This window comes from Myodes glareolus, chromosome 8, assembly GCF_982192425.1.
Source record: "Myodes glareolus chromosome 8, mMyoGla1.1, whole genome shotgun sequence".
NCBI classification, from domain to species: domain Eukaryota; kingdom Metazoa; phylum Chordata; class Mammalia; order Rodentia; family Cricetidae; genus Myodes; species Myodes glareolus.
Window position 1 is genome coordinate 13,134,468 of NC_142033.1, and position 24,111 is coordinate 13,158,578.

Consider the following 24,111-nt stretch of genomic DNA (forward strand, 5'->3'; position numbering starts at 1 on the left):
GACAGTTCATGGCCTGGCATTCCTCTCGGCCAAGTCTAGTTCAGTCCTGGTCCAGAGGGTTGGTTAGATGGTGACTGAACATAGCTCCAACTTTGGCAATCTATGCTTCTAAGAGTTACATTATTGCAGAAAAGAGTCTGACTAGTATGTATGACAATGTTAGGGACCCCCGACACACACACTGCTTTGACCCAGACTGAGCCTTCAAAACCTCTCAGGACAGCAGCAAGACACAGGCAAAAAGTTCTGGAGGATAATGGTCAGGAGTCGGGCAGGGGGAGTTGGGGGATGGGACGAGAACTTTGGGGGCTGAGGAAAAGTGATGAACTTTGGTACATTAAGAGGTTGGCAGACAAAGGGAGTGTGACCAGGAGAAGCCAATGGCCGAGCTCAAATGCCCTGCTCTAAAAGACAACGAGGCAGAAGTGAAGTACTGACTTAGTGTAAGTTCAGAGCGGAAGGACGACCAAGTTGTGTGGGGCAGAATTTATCCATTGGTGCCTATGAGGAAAAGACCAAGGTCAAGTCTCTGTAAACTGAAGTCGAGAGAGTCTCGGAAGGCAGTGACTCATGAGGTTATCAACACAAAAGAACCATTGTACAAACTGCACATTAAATACATTTTTAGCGGAGGTGGACTTTATTGGCTATCAAACTCAGTGTCCTTCTTTACTGCATTGTTGCTGTGCTCTGTCACTGCTGGCATGGGTTTATAAATGCCAGGAGGAGATGGTTTTGCCACTGCTGACACAGAACAACAATGGTTCCCAAGCACATGAGTGGGGCATCTTAAAGATCTTCTGGATATTTCAAACAGAGCAAACGATCTCTGGAGATGACTGACAGGCACACGGCTTCCACGTACTTACCCCATCCTATGGAATCCACTCATATCTCTTGTTCCCATACTCCCCTCTCCCATACCAGACACATAGTTTCTATTATGAGAAAGCTGTCCCTTTAACGTAACCCGTTCCCTGTATATACCCATCACCAGTGAGGAGCAGGTAGCACCAAACGCTGACAAATATGCATTCAATACAATGAAGGAGGCGGTGATGATGATGGTGGTGATGTCCCACCTCCTACCTTTGCATCTTCCGGTGGCATCAGCATAGTATCCATCAGGGCACTCAGAAATGCATTTCCCGTCATACAACATTGTCTTCTCAGTGCAGGTAAGACATCTGGGACTACTGGGGCCACAGCTCTTACAGAATTGGTCACAAGCTAATGGAAAGAAAAAAGCCACCAGAGGGGGAGTGACAGTGAACAACACAGCAGTGACCCTCTCTCTTCACAACGCCCCAAATTGGCACCAGTGTCTCTCAGTCTCATTCCCTGGCTGCTCAGAAGAGCTCTGTGCCCTTGATTCCAAACGGTAAAGGGCTCTGTGCTTTCCTTTTCACGGTAGAAGGATAAAGGAGGAATTAGTCACTAAACAAAGTGCCACAAATACTCCAAGCCATAGCTGCCAGCGCATCCAATTCCATATGGGATTTAAAGCTGAAATGGCTTGAGAAGCAGGACTGACAGACTTAGCAGATAAAAATACCAACTTCCAGTTAAGTTTAAGCTTATAATGAATTTAAAAAGTAGATTTTGTGTAACTAAGGACCAAATAACCTCAATTTCACCTACTTAAAGTAATACTTCAGCAATTCAGAATGCCACTCAGACCGTGCTAAGTAAAAACATACTGAAATTGTTGAATTTTTTACAGTCTTCCAAGACCTACACATGTATGCACGCATAGAACACATGTATGATCTACCCACAGAACAATGACATGGGCCTGCATGGGGTGTTATACTAGGTGGTAGAGATACAGAAATTAAATTAACTCGGGCTCTAGTCCAAATGATTAGTATAATCTAAGGAAAGTAAATACAGTTATCAAGCATACCATTCAAAAAGTGTGTGAGAGAGGAGGGAAGAGAAGTCCAGAAGGAACCTTCAGAAGAAACTACCCATCAACCAACCTTGTCTTGGAAATTTAGTCAGACCAGGTAGGACTGACAGGAATATCTGCTAAACTGAGACAGCAGTCCCAGTACAAGACATGGAATGATGTGCTGACCAGGAAGCAGCAATCCCATGACATAGGGCAGCCCTAGATAGAGAGAGCCTGTAGCCACACTAATGCTTAGATTCTTAGCTCCAGAAGGCACGGCTACCTGAGAGTTGCCTGAAATTCGAATTCAGCTGGGCACTCCTTAGCCTTATCCTATGATAGGTACTGAGAGGCCTTGCAGTTTGAAGCACAGTGGAAAGATGACCACACTTAGAGATAAGAAAGATCCTTTGGCTTCAGTTTGAAAACCAGTTTGAAGGGGTGAAAAGAATTGGGGGTGCACTTGGAAGATCATGGCCATGCCCTTGGAGTAAGATGACTAGGGGTTTTATCAAGTTTATGCACGAGGGGACAGATTTGAGAAAAGTGAAAAAGAAAGTGTCTCACATGAGTTCCAAGAGTCTATCTTGGGTGACAGAGGGATGCCCCTCAGCCATCAAAGAATGCAAAGAGGGTGATGCGGAGGAGGGAGTTATGAGTGTAGTTTGGGATGTATGTGGTCCAGCTTGGTTTGTAGTTCTGGTACTCAAAAGAGCAACTCATTGCTCATTATATAAAACTAGTTTTTAAAAACCAGAACTGAGTTAATTTATTTAAGAACATCATGCAGGATAGCACAGAACAAGGAAAGGATCTGTGGACAGTGTAGCAAGCAAGCAAACAAACAAAAAAGGCAAAATAAAATACAATCAAAGTGACCAAAAATAAATGGTTCAATGGCAAACAAGCAAACAAACAAAGGAACCTAAGAGGAAAAGGGCTCAAAAGACTATTGCTAACAGAGAGGACAACCAAGGTCTTCAAAGGTTCTACTACACTTGAAAATTGGGCTCTAGGTGACCTCTGCCACATATTCCAGTGGGCTCCAGGGACCGGAATTGAAGACCATGATGATGAATTGTCTGCTACAGGCCCAGGGCTGTGAATGAAAGGGACAGGGAGAGCAATAATGAAAAGGGGTGGAAGCTGCAGGTATAGACCCAGAAAGACGTTCTTGAAAGAGAAGTTTGAATGCTTGATAAAAGAATCTCTAGATACAATGAGGGAGTACACATTCAAAGGTGTGGGTGCATAGCCTGGTCTGGAAAGGGGCTCAGAGCTTGGGCCTGTAGAGCAGAGGACGGAGGTCAAGGAGATGCTGTTTTGAACGGCTCCCCAGCCTGGGCTCACTGCCTGTAGATAGACACAGCTCTTCGTCAGACTAAGGAGAATCAGCATCCAGGAACCAAGAACTGTTGGGACTTATGTGGTCCGCTTCCTTAGGACAGCTCCACCCTAAAGCATTTCAAGGATGTAAGACAAAAGGTTCTAGGTCATCAGGCTTTATATTCTACCTACTGGGGTGGAGAGCTGCCCATCTGCCTAGACCCAAAGGAGCAAGAGAAATCAAGAATGGGCCATGGCAATGGCCTCAAAGAATAAGAGCATCACCCTCAACACACATAAAACCAAACCGGAGTCTGAAAAGCCTCCTCCACTCTCAATCCCCATAAAACTCATGAAATCCCCAGTTCTAGAACAATTATCATAACAGAATCATATTTTCTAGAAGCTAAATAAAATTTCCTAAAATGAAGATCTGAAGAAAATTATCAAAATTAAGAATTGACTAATAATAACAACATTATGTATCAAACATTTTAAGACAGTGCTAAATGAATCCTTAAAGGAAAACAGAAATTTAAATCTAAGCATTTGCAAGATGTCTTTTCATTCTAAATCAGCCTGTAACTTCAGTATAATAGCAATAAGAATTCTAGTTGAATTTTTTTTAATAATTTGATACATGTAGTCTAATGTCTAAGTTAATTTCGAAAGGAGTTGGGGGAGGGGGCTCCCCAATCAACTTTATGATGAACTACCAGGCAGTAGAAGTCAGCCAATCAAAGAGTGTGAAGTTGACACCAGGGCAGAGATGCGGAGTGTAGAGTCGGTGGCACGAAGGAATGCACATGTGGATCTTTAGTATACAATAGACATCAAAAGGAAGGGCAAGACTGAGCTACTAGTCATGTTGGGATAACTGGACAGCAAAATTGAGAAAAACCAAACTGTGTGACTTCACAAGCCACAAACATAAATGAGATCTCAAGGGGTCAGAAGCTTAAATTTACATTGCTAAATTAACAGAAGAAAATGCAGAGCCATTAGTTTGTGATTGGTGACATATCTTCTTAAAAATTCAGCAGCAAAGCTCTTAAGCAGAGAGTAATAACAAAGATGAATTAATTGTTACTGTGACAATGTGTTTTACACATGTCTGAAATTGTAAAAAAGTTAAATCAATAGAAATAATGGGAAAATTGCTTAATAAAGGACATCATATGTTCAAAGTTAAAAGAAAAGAGAATGGGAGATAGGTACATATTTAAAATGAGATGGTCAAGAAGTAGCAGAGTGGTAATGCTTGTTGAGCATGCTCAAGGCCTTAGCTTCAATCCCCAGCACCCCCCGCTTCCCAGAAAGGCTAAACAGAACAGAACAGTGAAAGAAATAAAATATATAAGGAACTACAAAGAAAGCAAAATGGGTAAAAAAATTAAAAAGAAGATTTATACAGAGGAAAGTCATTGTCCCTTTATGCCTAGTAACCAGGAAAACTCAGGAGGTGGGTAGAACCCAGTGAGGGCACCACTTGCAGATGACAGAACCACAATCCTTGGGAATGGAGATTGCACAGCTAAAGGAGAGCAGCCTGGCACTGGTTTATCAGATAAAGCCCCAGGCAGAATCAATAAACCAGCAATGCTGCTCCTGGCCCAAGTCCCATGGAGCAGTCCAGATAAGCTCACCAAGGGGCAGGACTGTGGAGTAAAATATGTGTGCACACAAAGTAAAAAACCCTGTTTCGAAAAGCTCCTAAGAACAGCAGCAACTTTAAAAAGCTCTAGGGGGTGGAGAGATGGGTCAGGAGTTAAGAGCATTTGCAACTCTTTCAGAGGACCTTGGTTGGGCTCCCAGCCTTAGCTCCAGCTCCTAGGGATCCAGTGCCCTTTTCTGATCTCCATGAGTACCAGGTGCATAGGTGATGCACACACATACAGGCAGACCTAACACTCACATGCATAGAGTGAAAAATTAAATTAAATATTAGGAATTCAAGTAGTTACATGGGTGAGGAAAGAAAAGAGGGGGACAAGGAGAGGGTGAAGGGAGGGACGGAGGGAGAGGGGGAGAGAGAGAGGGAGAGAGAGAGAGAGAGAGAGAGAGAGAGAGAAGAAGGAGGAGGAGGAGGACAAGGGAGTGACTATCAGAAACCTGTGGATTGACCTATTTATTATATTAGTTAGCTAGGGTTATACCAGTCCTTCATAAGAAAGAGTCTGAGTACCAGAAAGATTGGTGGAAGTGTCCCACTCTTTATATTTAATACTCGTAAAGTCCAAGACATGGGCCTCAGACTGGCATGGCAATAGACGGCTCCTTCAGTTGAAACATGCTGTGGCTTATAACAGGCTACACTGGATGCTCCACAACACCTGGCTTTATGATATCAACAGACACGGACCACCTAGTTGCCAATACTTAAACCAAAGTAGCCAGTCCCTATCTTCAACATCACTAATCTGAAATGGAAATAAACCACCATTATTGGCATCTAAAGTCTTAATTCACATTCAGATACCCATCAGTTGGTTCTTTGTTGCTTTGGAAAATGGGACCATTCCTAAATTTGACATAAGCGTCAAGGCTCCAATGCTGTTTTGAAAATGTAACCTGCAGTTTTCCTTACTCAAGGTTTCCAAGTTCAGTGCCATTAGCATCACCTGCTGCAAAGCATGTGGTGTGGGCAGAAATGACCGATCACTGTTGGGCAAACACCAGCCGTGGTCTATCTTTGTGCCTAGAAGCATTCAGACATTCTTCAAAATTCAAACTTCATGCAGATGTAGTACTGCCTTCCCCCAAGTGCTCAGAAGGTTTTTTTGTTGGTTTGTTTTCATTTAACTTAATATAACTTTTGGTTTTTAAAGACAGAGTCTCAAAATGTCATTGGTTGACGTGTAGCCCATTCTGTAGATCACTGTAATATATACTACCTCGTCCACCTCTGCCTCCATCCCCTTCCCCTCCTTCTCTTGACGCTCTTTTGTTTCTCTCTTCAGTCTTTTGTCTTCAGATAAACTAGCCAACTCTAGGGGCATCGTTAAAATCAGTAGGTAGCGGTGTCGTGAATGTGGATGAAAGGTTTGAGCTGAGTTGAATGACTATTGTACCTACTGAAGACTGCTGGCTATGATAGGTTCCTGCCAATCACTAAGAGTGTGTAGCCCCTAGTCGTTCTGAGTTGTTCTCCTGTTCACTGGACAAGAGCAGCAATGCTTTCGGAGTCTAATGACTCCACTTGTATAGGGAAGAGAGAGGGCCCTGGCAGCTGTTTGCTTAGGCTTGGGGGGGGGGGGTCCCCCAGCTCTCCTGGAGGGCAAGCTTTCATCTGGTGTTACTCCATGTGAGGGCAGAGAGAGAGGCCAGGCTGCCACTGGCCTTGGCATGTTAATCTTTCTGTCATTATCACTTTCCTGTTCAATTAAGCCCAGTGTATTCTCTAAAGGTGGACAGATGTCAAATGCATGATAATCCCAAGGCCTAAAGGCACTGACACGTTAAGTCCCCATTGACAGAGGAGCAGGGCCAATGTTCTGCTACAGAGACTAGATGGTGTCTTCTGCTTGTGGCATGTGTGTAAAAGGAGGAGATGGAGCAAATCTGGGATATGAAGAATGGGCATTAACTCTGGCTCAGGGGCTCAGTGTAGGAAGCCTGTGATCCTTGTAGACTGGAAGAATTAAAATCAGAGGCCAGTGTGGTGGCTAATGCTTGCTACACAGGACTGACCTTCAGGATTGCTGCAATTTCAAAAGACAGCCTGATCTACAGAATAGGCTACGTGTCAGCCAGTGACATTTCAAGATTCTGTCTTTAAAAACCAAAAGTTATATTAAGTTAAATGAAAACAAACCAACAAAAAAGCCTTCTGAGCACTTGGGGGAAGGCAGGTACCACATCTGCATGAAGTTTGAATTTTGAAGAACGTCTGAATGCTTCTAGGCACAAAGATAGACCATGGCTGGTGTCAGCCCAACAGTGATCGGTCATTTCTGCCCACACCACAAGCTTTGCAGCAGGTGATGCTAATGGCGCTGAACTTGGGGACCTTGAGTAAGGAAAACTGCAGGTTACATTTTCACAAGAGCACTGGAGCCTTGACGTTATGTCACCTGACTTTAGGAGTGGTCCCATTTTCCAACGCAACCTGAAGAGCTACACCCAACTCTTATTGTGACTCCCTTTAGCTATGAGACCCAGGGCATGTTTATTTCTTCCTCTCTTTGCTTCTTCATCGGAACCATGAGGATGCTGGTCTCTATCTAGTGAAGTCACCGGTGCAATGAAACATTGAGCCCTGATGGCAGTTATTGTGTGCCTTCCTAGCTGGGTGTGAATCAGTGCTTTGGTATGAAACAACACAAATCTACTGTCTTACAGTATAAGAGGTTAGAAGTTCTAAAAATCAAGGTGTTCTCAACTGCATTTCTTAGAACCCCAGAGAGTTCACTCCCTTCACTTTTCCCTTATCCGGCATGCTCGTGCTAGGAGATCCTTTCTTCTCCCTTCTATCACTCTGTTCTCTGCATCCATCCTTATGTATTTTCCAACTCTGCCCTGCCACCTCGTTATCACACAGATACACCTGATGCTCCAGGACATTGTCCCCATCTCTAGATGCTTCTCTTATTCATCCCTGCAAAGGTCCAGCTACCCACTCAGTGATGAGCTCACAGGTTCTTAGTCTGAAACCATGACAACTTTGGGGTCGTTATTCTGTCTACCGCGGGAGTTAGATTTATCCCCATCTTACCAGTAGGAAACTGGCAGGCTGATGGGGTGAGGTGTGCCTGAATCTGTGCTTCTGCCACACTTCCACAGCTCTTGGTGCCTGGTCTCCATGCCTGGCACACAAGGGATGTACTGGGCGGGCTACCATCACATGACTGGGAAGACTATTAGACGGCGATCAATCAACTTTAAGTCAGTGATCCCAAAACAAAGGCGGGTCTGCCCATGCTGGCATGGGTCTCTGCTTCACTTATATTAGAGAAGAGACCTGGTATGAATCATGTTTGAGATTTATGGAAATGTCCCAATGGGAACACCATTTCTCTCTCCACATAGTTGTGAGTCTTAAGCAGGTGCCTGGGGCAGGATAGAATGAATACCTCAAGTCTAAGAAGTCATCAGTGTAGTTAAAGGAGGTCCTATTTGTTAAAAAAAAAAAAAAACAAATGACAAGGGAAAGTGAAGTCAGCAGGCATGCACATATTCATTGAGCAAAAGATATATTCATTATCAATGATATGATTTGAGTATAAGGGATGTTGACAAACCAAGGAGCTGCTGCTCTGGCATGCCAGCCTGGCACTTACCTAGACAGGTCCCCTGCTTGTTGTAGAAGCCGTCCCCACAGGTGCTCTCACAGCTGCCGTCTCTCAGCACGCGCAGCGGGTCTCGGCAGGCCACACAGTGTTTCTCCGTGGGACCCCAGCAAGCTGCACAGGACTTGTGACAGACTGCAGACAAGCACCAAAGTCAGTGACCAGCCTGTCACAGAAGAGACTATCCACCGTTTGCATCCCAAGGTTTAGAATTTACAGAAAGATATAGGTTGGCTCCCCCTGTCTCCTGAAATGCTACACAGAATTGATCTTAAGAGAAATGTACACCATGGTGCCACCCAGATAGAGAGAGTGGGCGGAAAAAAGAAGGAGGGAGAGGGGGGAGGAGGAGGGAGGGAGGGAGAGAAGAGAAAGAGAACACAAGACTATCTCTGAGGGTCAGAAGCACAGCTGTAGTAAGTTATGGCTAAGGGATCTGGAACAGGAAATTGATGGCTTTAGAGGAATGGGAGTCGCAGGAAGGAATCGTGATTTTTCTGGGCAAAGACGGGCTGTCTAATGAAATGCCATGGCCTTCATCCCCTTGTCCTGCCATCCATAACCACACTACAGAGTACACAGGCACAGGAATCCCCGCCCACCTTTGCCAGCTTCTTAAGGATGAGCTAAGGAGGAATGTCATTGGCCAGTGGACCATAGAGAGACCTAGTACTATCTGATCTTTCTCCTTCTTGTCCTCCTTCCTTCTCCCCATCCCTCCCCAACACTCCTCCGTCTTCCCTTCCATATCTAGTCTCTTCTCCCCACAACACTTCTCCAAACACATATCCCCAGGACTCCCAAGGCCTTCACTCTTCTTCTTTCTGGGCCTAAGTGCAAGGCTATTCCTAGCCTGGAGTTGTCCTCTTAATATTTCATTTTTTTCTTTCTCTTCCAGCATTTGATGGTTTATAGTTATTTGTGTCTCTCCTTTACATTAGCACTTCTGCAAAGACAGGCTTACAATTAACAATGGAACGTCCTGACATTGGCTAGTTGCCTGTTTTGAGAACCTTGCTGTAATTTGGTTAACACATCTTAATTTTAAAGCATTTTCCTCACAACGGAGAACAATCTATCTTCCAGAGGCATTGATTCTGATCAACCAAATTGGCGGAGAAAATGAATGCATTTGCTGCCTACAAGTGATTGGGTAATCATACCTTAGCAATTTAATTAAGTATTTGTTTGGGAGCAGAAGAAAAGACACCTACATTGCAAACTTTGGAATCCAATCCCCCTCTCTCAGTTCTAAATTGCACAAGAAAGTCTTAATTTCAGACAATTTTTCTCTCTGGTGGATTCAAAGATAACTAGGAATTGTGTTAACTGCCAGGAAGACTGCGGCAGAGTAACAGTGTTGGGGGTGGTGGGACCAACTTCAGTGGAGTGGAAGAGGAGTAACTAGCTATGCGGAGCACCAGAGAACAGCCCAAGCCACATCTTTTGGAGGTGGAGATTGGGTGTGGGGAACTGGGACAGCCCTTGTGTTTGGAGCTGCTGGGCCTCTATAGAGCACGGCAGTACAACTCTCGGCCTTGGACATCATTGGACAGAGTGGGATTTTTATCCTAATTGTACCTTGAGGTCACGAAAGAGATCGTGCAAAAGTGATGCAGGATCTAATTTAAAGTTTCGAGCCTCTTATGGTTGCCATGGAGAAAGTGGGTGAGGTCATACAGGTAAGTGAGGTGACCTCAGTCACAGCAGGAGTGCCAAACACCAAAGAGCTCTTCTGTACTGTCTTGCATCCATTTTAGGACAAGGCTACCTTTTGCTCCATCTCACGAAGACTGGGAAGTGCTTGCCGAGGATTATTGTCAGGAGCTAGTATGTGTGTGTGTTGTCGGGGGGTGCATCCTCACGAAGACCAGGGGAGGACACTGCGTATCCTGTTCTATCACTCTACCTTATCAGTTTAATACTGGGTCCCTCACTGAATTTGGAGCTAGGTTAATGACTAGGAAATCCCAGCAATCCTCCTGTTTTCTCGACAGCTCTGGAGTTACAGGCCCATGCAGAGCCATGCCTGGCCTCGTACATGGATGCTAGGAATTTAAACTCCAATCCTCGTGTTTATACAATAAGCAATCCTCACCCACTAAGCCACCCCCCCCCACTCCTCAGTGATTATATATAAACAAGATGTCCTCTTTTCGCTAACTTTCCTTCTATCTCTTCTTTCGAGACATATCTATAGCTCAGAGTGGATGTAAGCAGCCTATGCAGCTGAGGATGACCTTGAGCGTCTGATTCTCGATTCTGTCTCCCAAGTTCGTGGCCTACAGATGTCAAGCACTACCACAATTCATTTATACGGGACTAGAAGTCCTCAGGGCCTCATTCATGCTGGGAAAGCACGTTATCAGCTGAGCTACATCCCAGCCCTGCATGAGGCTCTTACTGCATGAAAATAGGTTTCTACTTTAAAGTCAAGTTCATGGTCCCTTGATTTTCTGTCCCATATGATGAGAATAATGCTTGTTGTGACTGATTCTCAGGGACACAATGAGACAAGTTCAGAGAAGCAAACTACTGAATGTGATCCCACGAGTGGCTGCAGGGAGACCTGGAACATTGTGTCTCCCCTCTTGCCAAAGGCAAAGCAATTTTCAAGGGAGAAAATTGAAGTGCACCAAAGACGGGGCAGACTCCTGGAAAGGTAGACTCAGTTTGAAGGGAGGAGAGAAACGGAGCCTTGAGGTGAATGTCAGTGGCTGTACAATGGGGATCCACTCCTTCCCAGATATTTCATGCGTCACACTTTCCTTACAATATGCACCAAGCAACGAAAGCTCTTTGGGAAGCCACTAGCAATAGCACGGTGATGCTTGGACATCCAGAAGGTCCACAGCCCCACAAGAGGCCAACCTCATTGCCCAGACGCTCAACATCACACAGGCTTTAAAGGGACATCTGAGAAATCATCATATCTGATCCTTCAACTCCAATTTTACGTTCCTTAGCAGGCTAGGCTTCTGCCTGCTTCCCTTTGCCAACCAAGGACTCCAAACCCCCAAATGAAAATGTCTGATCTTCAGGGGTTTTGAAAATGCACAAATATGTGATATGGTTCATAAAAAAATGATGGCATACTCTATAACCTCACAAATAACCAAATAATCCAAAGATATGCAAACCAAACAGATAAGCCATAACGAGGCAGGATGGATTGGATTTACACATAGCAACACATATCTTAGATATGTTGCTTACTGAGGAAATAAGGGGAGGAAGGAAGAATCCACCCAGAAATTTTCTGAACCGTACTATGTACAAGAACAATCAAACATACATATTCCAAAACGTGCAACAAGCTATATTACAGTAGTTACACTGGGGCTGGGAAATGGCTCAGTCAGCGAAGTTCTTGCCTTGCCATCATGAGGGTCTGAGCTTGATCCCCAGAATAGATGTCAAAAATGGCAGACCTGGTGGGTGTACTTGTAATCCCAGAGCTGGAGGCAAAGACAGCAGGATCCCTCAGCCTCTGGCCAGACAATCTAACCAATTTGATGAGCTCCAGGTCAATGAGAGATCTGTCTCAAAGGACACGGATAGTGTCCCCGAGGATAATAACCAAGGTTGTCTACTGGTCTCCACATGCTTGTTTACACAAATGAACATACAACCGAACACACACAAACATGCATGTAAACACACAGAAAAAATAGCATAGCCGCTTGTAAGAAGATGGGTGAGAAGGGGCAGAAGTAAGGTGCAACACCAAAGGGGACAGACGGAGTGACAGACGGAGTGACACTCAGAATGAGAAAGAAACAAGAGAAAAGCCTGACAGAGGCCAGGGGTAGGAACGAGCCGCAAAGTCCAAGCCTGACTCACTCAGCCTGTGTGGCTTCTCGTGATCCGGAAATAAGTAAAAAACAAAACAAAAACCCAACAGTTTTTGTTGAGTCACACTTGGATGTCCCATGTGAACACAGGCACGGCAAGGAGGCACACCCATGCATTTCTGCAAGAGTGAACACCAACACCGCCTTCCACAAGTCATGTCAGTGTGCATCCAAAGCTTAGCCATGAACACACGCATCCAAGCCCAGCAATGGGCTGTTTGTGAATGTGATTGATGACTCACGACGATTTCTACTGAAGATGTTTATATCATTGTTTTTTATGATAATGGCTAATGAAGAACAAATATCCAACAGCAGAAGGTTGGCTCAATGAATGACTGCATAGTTAGAGAAAGAAAATCATACAATAGCTTTAAAACCACGAGTTGCAGGAGATAAGAAACAACATGGGAAAAGAGGCAAGGCAGCGGCATGTATCAAGTGATTTTAGTTTGGAAAAAAGGAGTGTGTATATGCATCCTCACATACACACATAAATGAATTCATAAATTAGGAAGGCAGACATCAAAATACTAACAGAAGTGACCTGAGGGAGTTTGAGCTAGGGTCTTTTGTTGACTTTTTATTTTACCTTACATTTTATTGCCTTTATCAAATTATTTCTGTGGAATAAACATGGAGTTATTGGTACTTAAGGGAAAAAAATTACTAAAGGAAAGAGGCTATAATCTGCTTTCCCCGGGCACATAATAGGTAAATAGCTAGTTAATCTTTTAACCATGCCTGGAATACAGCTGAAAGATTTACTGGTGTTGGGTAACAGTGTCTCTGTAGACAAAGTGTGGACCCAAGAAAGGATTTCCCCATGGATAGAGGCTTCGAGAGGTAAACATGAAAAGAGATGTTTACAAGAGGCTGGCTTTCCATTGGTTCATAAATCAGAAAGTAAGGACGGTCGTCCAGCTGCCCATGGACATGCTACTCTGTAAGTAGTACTAGCGGTAATGAGAGCAGCTGGGGAGAGCCCATGCTACAGTGTGCCTGTGGAAGTCAGGGGACAGCTCTGTGTAGGGTGTGTGAGTTCCAGGGGTAGACCTCAGACCGTCAGGCTGTGTGACATGCACGTTCACTGACTAAACCATCGCACCAGTCCGCCCTGGGAATGTTCTGTCTCCAGCCCTACGGCTGCATTCCTAGGTCTTCAACACGAGTTGCTGGCAAACACAGTGACCACTAAGCCCAGTTCCGCGGCTGTATAGACCTCTGTTGAGCATCCATTTCAGTCCCTGGTCCCTCGCTCCATTCTCAGCATGCATCCACCGAGATCAGGGGTAACAGCAATTCTGAGCATACGTTCCAACCTGCCCCCCCCCCCCCGCCCCAGCTCCTGTTCGTGGCGCACCTGAGTTCTTCGATGCTGCCTATTTGTTTACAGACACGGAAAGCCAAAGGAGGGACCACAGAGCCAAGCTAAGTCTTTGACTGGGCATGTTTTCAGATTTCCTGGGGTATCAGTACAGATGCTCAGGCCTCCGAGGGGAGCTAATGTGAGGTCTGTGGGCAACAGGGAAGGCAGAGAAGGGACAGTGTCAGAAGGAAAAGTGTGAAAGAGAAAGAGTGGATGCTATGCAGTCGAGCTAAAATAACAGAATGACAAGAACTGGGCAGGAGGCCAGCAGATGTCACTGAAATATTTGGGGGTTCAGATGCGTAAGAAAGAATGAGATCTGTCTGCAAGACAGACTCTCTCATCTGTACTGGGCTTCCTCTGGTCTGTGAAATATTTGTCTACTCCGTGTCACCTAAGAAGTGCAGACAGATGCCACATAGTCTCTGGCTACAGCAGTGTTTCCAGGCAAAGTATCACCAGGTATCTTCTCCATCACTAGGTCCCTTCCCCATCACCAAGTACCTTTTCTATCACCAGATATCTTCTCCATCACCAGCTACCCTCTGTATCACCAGGTCCCTTCTCCATCACCAGGTACCTTTTCTATCACCAGATATCGTCCCATCATCACCAGGTACCTTCTTTACCACCAGGTACCATCTCCATCACTAGGTACCTTCTCCATCATCACCAAGTACCTTCTCCATCACCTCCAGGTACCTTCACCATCACCAGGTACCATCTCCATCACCAGGTACCTTCTCCATCATCACCAAGTACCTTCTCCATCACCACCAGGTACCATCTCCATCACCAGGTACCTTCTCTATCATCACCAGGTACCTTCTCCATCACCACCAGGTACCATCTCCATCACCAAGTACTTTCTCCATCATCAGGTACCTTCCCCTTCCTGTGCTTCTCCTATACAGACATGCCCAAAGAAAAGGGGGCCTGGAAAGTCACTGCTGCCTGCTGCCCTACAACTAGTTTACCCAAGAAATGTACATTGTACAAAGGCCATGCTGTTGGCCTCCCCTCCCTTTGATGAGTCTTAAAACAGTCCCTGCACTCTACCCATTATCCCGAAACAGTAAGCACCCTGCTACCTTACAGGCAAGAGACATAAAAAGAAAAGAGGGAAGGGAAAAAACCAGAGATTGTGTAATTTTCCTGAGGCTACACCTAGCCAAGAATTGCTGACAAGGGGTAAATGTCAGAAGCTAAAAGGAAAGCAGGTCACCCGCAGGCCACTGTCGAGGCATGCCTGAACATTCCTGTGCTTCCCTCCCATGCAATGGCACATCACACTTTCCTTCTATCAGAAAGTATCCCAGAATTTTTTGCAAGTATAATATACTATGTGAAATTCATAAAGATGAGATGTAGCCCTACTTCGGTAACATGTTTTGAAAACTAGCCTCAAGACACTAATGGACATACATTCACAGAATTATAAAGACAACAACCAAAGGGACCTTATTTATCTGCATAGGGGACTGTCTCTCCCATTGAGAAGAAACGCCCCTAACGGCAGGAAAGTTGTCTGTCCAGTTCACTGTTCCCGGGGTGTCTGGTAAGAAGCCGGGTACACAGGAGAGGCTGGACGGGCATTCGCTGCATGAGCGGAAGGGAGGGCCAGGAATGGCACTTGAAGCGAAATTCCCCTTTCAGAGACAGCAGCTACATAAGTGATCACAACTACAGAAGGAAAACAAAGGGCAGGACAATGCAGAGGATTCACGAAGCTGAACAAGATGAGGAGAGCTGGCATGGCAGGACCGCTGGCCTCCAGACTCACCACGCGCCTGAGTAGCAGAACTGGCATGGGCACTCTGCTTCTGGGGCGTATTACATGGGCTGTGGGGGACATGAGCCGGATGATGGCTACCCTAGTTAGGAGCAGCCAGGAGGGTGCCTGTCTTGTTGAGCATTCATACCCTCCTTGTGGATAAGTCCACTTTGGGACACCATAAGACTACCATTAGTCACAGTCACAAGCACAAGCCATGACCCATTAAGTCCTTATCACAGTGAACCATGCTCCAAGGAATCAGCTCCACTCCCCCAATGCCAATGACGAGGTGTGCTAACCAACCACACCCTCCGACAAGTAACAAATTTTAGAAGTTCCTCTGCTCAAACCTTATCTTTAAAATCTTAGCCAGTCCAACCTCTTATTATATATGTAAAATTTGGAGCTCCTCATCATAAACATTTTCTCTAAAGATACACTAATTTTGACTGAAATTCAAGTAATTTCAGCATCTCATCATTTAGTCCAAACACTTGAGGCAAATGAGAAGAGAATTTTAACTTGGGAGACATGAAATGCGATCTCTGTATTTTGTTTACTCATCTGTCAGCTAGAAGTGTATTTTATTTTTAACCAGACGTTAATGTCAAAATCGGCTTGTTTCTTCATGCAAGCCATTTGGTGTTCCTCTCCCCAGGTTGAAAAATAAAAGAGTGACTTCAATCATGTCTGTAGCTGCCTTTTATCATGCACATACTCCGTGCCAGGCAAAATAGATTGATACTTTTCAAAATTCTCTTCTAGTCCTCCTCATAATTGTTTGAAGTCCATAATACTCTTCTCATTACACAGTTGAGGAGAATGAGCCTCTGAAAGGTTAAATGACTTGCCCACAGCCATATAGCAGGAAGTGGTAAATGGAGGTTAAAATAATCTCTTCACTTACAATCCTATAAAATGTCCGGCTGCTTGATTCCTTGGGTTTCTGTGCATAAGAACGTTCACATAGAATGCACTTTGCAGACATTTGCTGTTTCAGTTCTGATTGTTGTTATTTTGGTTTTGGCTATCTCTATAAGTAACAGCTAGTCCACCTTGATTGCCAGCTCACGATAGACAATGACTGGGTTATTTACCTCACAGTCTAGGAATCTAGAGTGGGGGTTCAAATAGAGTGACAAGAAAGATAACAGACAGGGGAGAAAGGCAATAGGAAGCTGACACCAAAGCCTCCCCAAGCATCAGGAAGGACTTGCAAGGCACCCGGCTCCATTTTCTAACTAAGTCACATGAACTCGGTCTTTTAATATTAACAACAAGGATGGGATAAACACCTCTGTCTCGTTGGTACCCATAGTCTGTTGAAGCATGGGGCTCAGACACATGCACATGACAGAGATAAAAACGAAAACCCAGGTCTTTGGCTCCAGACCTGAAGTTTATACAGTGTCCTTCACTCCTTGCAACTCTAGACCTGCGAGCAAAGGTAGCCTTGGCCCCGTGACATCAGCTTCAGACCTTCCCCAAGCAAACAAGAGAAACACTGACACATCTATCTTTAAAAAATGGGCAAAATCCTACTCAACCCTCCTCAAAGGCTCACATGTGTGAACCTAATCACAAGTAGTGATGGTGGTCCTCTGAAGGAGCATGGACCCCACAAGATCATGCTTCAATACTTGGTCCTCAGCTGGTGAAGCTGTTGGGAAGGATTTGGAGACGTGGCCTTAGAGGAGGTGTGTCAGTAAGGGCTGGCTTTGGGGTTTCCAAAGCCATTTGCAGTGTTCTTACTCTGGTTCCTGCGTATGGATGGAGATGTAAGCTCTCAGCTGCCGCTCCAGGCACCTGCCACCATGCCTCCGCTCCAGCACTAGGAACTCGAGCCCGCTGAAACCATGACTCCAATAAAACAGGTTATGAATGGCCACGGTCACAGTGTTTTGTCATAGCCGTAGAAAAGTTACTGAAACCGTGATATTAATCTCTTTACCTTTCTTTTTTGTAGGGTATCTTTGGCTTCTTTTTATTATTTTTGTGTGGATCCTTCAGTGGTCTCACCAGGATAAAACAAAGGTGACTAGACAGAGGTAGGAAAAGCAAGGAGGTGTGTTCTCAGGCCCTTGGGAGTCCTGGATCCAGACTTAGATTTAATACCATGATTTCAAGATAAGGCAAGGCAACCATGTGCTGATAGTGAGAACACAAGAAATCCAAAGCAATAAAGGCAAGCAGGGAGGGGCAAGGCATTCAGCAGAGGGAAAGCACCCACACATGGGGAGGCTTGACACCTGGCTGCAAGTGACTAGCAGATAGACTTTTGACCCCCGAAAATGGGTCAGAACAGGAGAAGTAGAAAAAAATCCAGTCCTGGGACCTAGGTATATGGAATCAATAAGGGTGGGATGAAATGAGCAAGAGGCCACGCTGACACAGATCTAGCTGGTGGCGAAGGATGTATGAAGGTTAACATAGGAACCTAAGTGTTCTTACTAAACGCAAGAATTGGCAGTGACAGGGTGATTCCACCACGGTCCTATCTGGTGGATAAAAGAGACAAACAACACATCCCTGGTTTTCAATTTTCTAGGTTGCCATACAAACTGGGCAGTGCTGAGCTTTGGCATAGCATGTCAATGTCAGTCAAACCTCAAACCCAAAGAAAGCAAGGAAATGAAATGGAGACTTCACAGGCTGTCATCCATAATTATAGCGTTATTTAGCTTAATCCAATCTGAAATGTAACAATACTGATATATGTTCAGATGTTTAAAAGGCACAAGGTATATGGCTACATATCTCCAACCTCCCGAGGAAGGAAAAATGATGAAAAAAGGAGAAAAAGCCCTGTGGAAGAGATTCTCTGGCAGGACTCAGGGTCTTCCTTTGCTGTTTCATGTACCTGTTCACGGTCTTGTTTCTGAAGAGAAATGTTAACTTGCTACTTGGCTTTGTCCCATATTTTTTACTCTGCCTATATCTAACACAGTGAGCATGAATATTAATCAGGAGATTTCTGTTAATTAGTTTCCTTGGCGGAATGCTCACTTTCTCTTGGTTTTGATGGGTCAATAAAGTGGAGAATTATCCCAGTTATAGCATAAATGACTCTGCCAAGAGACATCAATTCAGGAAGCCCTGCCGCTGTAAAATGGCAGGCATCTTTAAGAAAAGTTTAGCACATATTGGAAGAACCTGATCTGGCTGACAGACTTCCAGGGTCAATGGTGAAAAGTCAACACAAATGGCACAAATGTAAGTATTGCAGGAGAGGGAGAGGGTGAGGGAGAGGGAGGGAGAGAGAGAGAGAGAGCGCTTTTGGTGAAACGCGTTTACATAGTCTCAATGCCAAGACAGTACATGGCAACTGGTCACAAATCTCACTTTAGTTTCTAAGATCACACCCTCCTCCTCTTCCTTTCCTCTTGCTTTGCCTTTTTTCTCCTTCTTATTTTATGCATAAAAATGCAACCAGCCTGAACTAAAGCAAATTGGTTTAATTCCCTGGAGGGAGCACAAACAAATTTTCCCAGCAACTTTCTACCACAGGCGTTTGCACGGGGATTTGTGGATGGAATGTGAAGCAGGCAGTTATGTAAACCAGTAATCAAATGAAACATTACCTACTTCAAAATGCCCTAAACCAGTATGAGTGCCACCAATTAAAACAGTTAGCGAGATGGGGGAAATGACCAAAGAGAAGAAGGGAAAAACACGTAAGTGGCGTGTGTGTGTGTGTTTGTATGTATGTGTGTGCGTGTGTATGTTTATTTGTATGCATGCATGTGTGAATGAGTGTTTGTGTGTGTGTATGTTTACATGTATGTATTTGTAAATGAGTGTGTGTGTCTGTTTGTACGTATGCTTGTGTGAATGAATGTGTGTATAAGTTTGTATGTATGTTTATTTATGTGTGTGTGTGTTAGGAGGTGAGGTAGGACCTTAACTTTCTTCTAGAGGACATGTGCCATAGATATGTTAGCAGGAGGTCTCTTTGATGTTAACAGGAGAAAGAAAGGGAATCTATTCGATAATTTCATCTAACTGAAATTTCAACTGTTTCCCTAAATTGCACAATCATTAGATGCTTGTAAGGCTGCTTTCACTGCCCACTTTGAGCTTGTTCTAAGACATCAGGTAAACAGAACACGATGAGATGTAAACACAAGAGGCTTTGATTTTTGGTTTCTGCTTGGTTTTGTTTCCCTATCTTTTATGGTTAAGACATTTATGAAAACACTGGTCCTTCAAGAACTGTCCATTTCAAGAACATTTTATTTAACACTTGCTCAACAAATGTGGTAGCCCTTCATGCTGAAGAAACAAAGATGGAGAAGGCATGCAACTTGGACCACAAAAAGAGCCCTTAGACTAGACTGAAGCTACCCCGTACTCCATATTCCACAATATGATTGGTTGGTTACTGAACGAGCCTTCGGCTCTCATATCACCATGGGTATGGATAGTTCTAGCCTTTCATTTAAACCATTTCCTCAGTTCCATGGATTTGGAATCTTCCCAGCAGCCACTTCCGCATAGCACCTGCACAAGGCATGGGAGCTACTTCATCCCACGTAACTGATGAACGACATGTATTTATTCTTCTTAGCTCTTCTCCATGCTAACCAAGGGCATGGAGACCAGACGGAAGATTCCAGCTGTGTCACAGAGTGGCCTATCTTCCAATGTTCATCACATATTCACCCCTTGCCCCTGGAGCTGCAGAGGGCAGCAATCACAGTCTCCTTTCTCCACCCCACCTTTCATATTAACCTGATACCACACACCTAGCTTTGGGGTCAAAGTACATAGACGTATTTCCTTCCAAAGATGAACTTCATTCTCTGATCTCTGCACTTCTTTCTCAACTACCCTCTTCTCCCACTTCTGCATTTAAAAGAGGTTTAGAAACAAGTGTAGTGGTCCACACATATATTATCAGCACTCGGGAGGCTGAGGCAGGCAGACAGAAACTACAGGGCCAGCTGCGGCTAAAGAGTGAGATCTTGTCTCAAAAATAAATGAGTAAACAACCCAAAATTAACATAAAAAATGGCACATTTTAACTTACATTTATGATTCCAATCATTATCCAAAAATTGGTTAAGCATAAACAAATCAAATTATAGTGTGACTACTCTTCCCTCTGGAAGAGATTCCAGTATTAAGTATTTGAACTGTATCTTAAAGAAATCAGCTGCACACAGAAGAGGGTGAGCAAAGAGTGGCCTCAGTTCAAACAGCCTGCATGACTACTATTCTAGTCTCACAAAACCTAGAACTCTGTAGAGCCGGCAACAATACATTCATGTGTTTCCAGCTAACTAAAACATTCCCCGCTCCCGGCACCAGCTCTTAAAGTTTACTACATGGGCATGACTCCATAAAGAAACAAACTTGCGCCATATGAGTGCCTGGGGGAATGTCCTGGTCAGATTTATGTTTTATCACCACTGGTTAATAAAGAAGCTGTTTTGGCCTATGGCAGGGCAGAATATGGCAAGGCTAGAGCCATTTAGGAAAAGCGTGCCTCTATTGAAAAAAAAATCCCTATAAGATTGGTCAATGAGCAAGCCTCTGAGAGTATTATCTAGATCAATGGTTGATGTAGGAAGGCCCTGACCACTGTGTTCGGGGTCTTCTATGTCCCTGTATAAGAAAGCAGGCTGAGCAAACTATAAAGAGCAAGTTAGCAAGCAGCACGCCTCCATGGCTTTGGCTTCATTCAGTTCCTGTCTCCAGGTTCCTACCTTGAATTCCTGTCATGATGGACTGTAAGGACAAAGTGTAAGGTGAAGTGAATACTCCTCTCCCACAAGTTGCTTTGGGTTGTGGTGGTTTATTACATCAATAGAAAACCCTAATTAAGGCAGGGGACAAACTGTAGATGAACCAAAGCACACGTCCTATTCGAGTAACTTGACCACAGCTGCTGGCAGCCTCCAGTTTATACAGGCTGGGGCTGTGGCAGCTCTCTGTAGCCCAGCCAGTGTTTACCTGCACAGGAGTGGTGGTCTTGGTAGAAGCCGTCCCCACAGGTAGACACACACTGTCCCTGCTGCATCAGCAGAGGAGGCAGGCAAGATGAACACTCCAGTCCACTGGTGCATGCGGAGCACTGGGGCTGGCAGGCTTCCCCCAGACAAGGTGGAGAAGAAAAAAACAAGACCGGAGGTTAGACCCCAATCCTGAAGCTCTGGGTCATAAACAATTCTTTAGACTAAATAGCTCATGTCAGGCCCTGTGCAATGGTTTTGTAGATACAGATGCTTTAATCTGCACACCAACCCTACGGAGTAGGCATGATTAATCCCGATTTTACATATGGGAGACCAGTTCCAGAGATTGAATAACCTGCCCAAAGCCACCAGACACTTTTTGATACTGCATTTGAAAACAGACAGTCTGGCTCAAAAGCCTTGGTCTTTTCTACTTATCTATTACTCCTTAATACCTTTATTATCCAACTTGTTTTCTAAGAATGTCCCTAAACACCCTTCAAAAAGAATGAAGACTATAACTCAAGAAAGAAAAAGAAAATAATTAAAATAATAGTGATGAAAGTAGCTAATCCTTAATAAGAATCACCTGTCTCCTAGACACTCTACAACACACTTAACAATGCTCACATGCTTAATCCTTGCCACTACCTTCTGAGGGAACCAGGAAATTAAATATTCACAGCCAGGGCATAGACTAGTAAATGGGTTTCTAACTTCACAAATCAGAGGTAAAGGTGACCATAGGATCTGACCTCAGCCAAGCTGAGCTTTCCTAGGTAAGATGTTTCTCAGATGTACAAAAATTTTGTAGTGCAGCTGAACTCATTCTGAATCCTCTGATAATTTCTAAATAAGCTCCATTAGTAGTTATCTCTGTGACACGGAACAAGACAACAAATTCTGTCTGGCCCACTGGATCCTTGAAGGCAGAATTGGGAACTTCTAGTAAATGACCTTGAAGATCAACATCAATTCGAAAACCTCCACTTTGGATTAACTGAGCATTTTAGTAAATGACAGCAAGCATCTGGATGTTACCATCTTTTAAATCTTCCAAATGAAAGAAATCAGCTTTGACCATTAGCAATCTGACACCCCTGTCACCCACCTTCCATGAAATATTGGAGCATCTATAAAATGTCACAAGAAAGAAATTTGAAGGTAATGAGGCCAAGGCACCTATAGCTTGTCGTAACTTATAGATGGCTATTTCCCAGCATTGTGGCCCCTTCTGTAACAATACCGTGACTCAGCTGCAGAATAAACCCCACTGTCAATCTCTTTAACCCTATATAACCCTCCCTCTGAGTTGCCATACCTAGACAGACACCGCCTGCTTGATAAAAGCCCAGCCCGCAGCTGTGCACACATCGTCCGTTCTGCAGCAGCTTTGTGGGATCCTGGCAGAGGTCACAGTGGTCTGGAGAGCGAGAGCAGGTCAAGCAGTCCGAGTGGCAATGAACTAAAACCAAGAAAAAAGGAGAGAATTCAGTAAAAAAAAAGACCACAGTCTCTTGAAGAGTCCACAGGATGGGAACATTATATGGAATAGGCAAGACAGAGAACAATAGATCCCGGCCAAATTTGTCATAGGCCAAATAAGATTCTTTCTTGGTCAATGGTAATAAAACATATTCACAGCATTCAGAGGGGAATCCCACGTCATGTCTGCTTTTGTGTCTAAATAAAAAGGAAGGTTTTAACTTTAACATAGCAAAATTATATACAACAAAACAGGTATCAAGTAAAAATTATCGTTGCAATATTTAGGCTATTTATGTCTGGTAAAAATTAAAGAAAATAGTCTATCATTGATTTAACTTTGTGAGTTTAAAGTTTCATATCCAATTTATGTTTTATCATAACTAAGAAAAACTATAACTATTTGTCTTCAACTCCATCAAAGACTCCAGAAGGATATAATATTACCTTAGTAAATAGGAAGTGCATTGTAAGCAACTTCCTAAGACCTAGAAATGATAGAGACATCTTGCTGCCTGGATAGTCACCCAGATGATCCCACAGAGCAAGAACACATATTAACGCGAGACTCTATGATCTACGCTGAAACACCATCATTATCTTCTAGAGTCTCCAGTCAACTGTGTAGAAGGAACGAGCTCCTTCATGTTCTGCTGCTGCACTGACTCTAGAGAATAATAGAACTGCCTCCTAGTTAGGGGATTCAGTCACCACAGCATCAAAGCGGCTCTTCCGAAGCCTGGTATGCATGGCAACTTCAGGCATATAGCCCGTAAGTCCTAAAAGTAGTTCATATCTTTAGCAAACATTGTCAGTTTTCCTCCTTTTCTTCAAAATCTTGAATCTTGTTCACACTCATTGGGAGTGGCATCCACCTCAGGGGGAATGGTCAACACAGGGCTGTTTGGGGGTTTAAAGTTTTCAAGACCCTGATTTCTGTGAGTGTTATCACACATGGCATGCTAAATATTTGTTTTGCAAAGCCCCGGGAGCCACTTTGGCAAAGGTACCATAATTAAATATAAAGTTCCGCTCCTTTCCCCTGGATACAGTCTCCAGTGCAACTCTGATTAGCCAAAACAAGGTGCTGGTGAGAGCAGACGCCAGCGTGGGAACCTGTAGCTCACAGAAGGAAACAATTAATTAGGATATACAAATGGG

General features: G+C 44.2%; 1 protein-coding gene across 1 annotated transcript in view; it reads right to left on the bottom strand.

Moving 5' to 3' along the window:
* Positions 1–24,111, bottom strand: part of Fras1 (Fraser extracellular matrix complex subunit 1) — a 409,549-nt gene that overhangs the window by 191,067 nt on the left and 194,371 nt on the right. Inside the window, exons 13-16 of the mRNA XM_087908851.1 lie at positions 22,787–22,930; positions 21,464–21,598; positions 8,500–8,643; positions 1,090–1,230 (exon numbers count right to left, since the gene is read on the bottom strand). Of these exons, the coding sequence (XP_087764977.1) occupies positions 1,090–1,230; positions 8,500–8,643; positions 21,464–21,598; positions 22,787–22,930 (564 nt within the window). The remainder of the gene's footprint in view (positions 1–1,089; positions 1,231–8,499; positions 8,644–21,463; positions 21,599–22,786; positions 22,931–24,111) is intronic.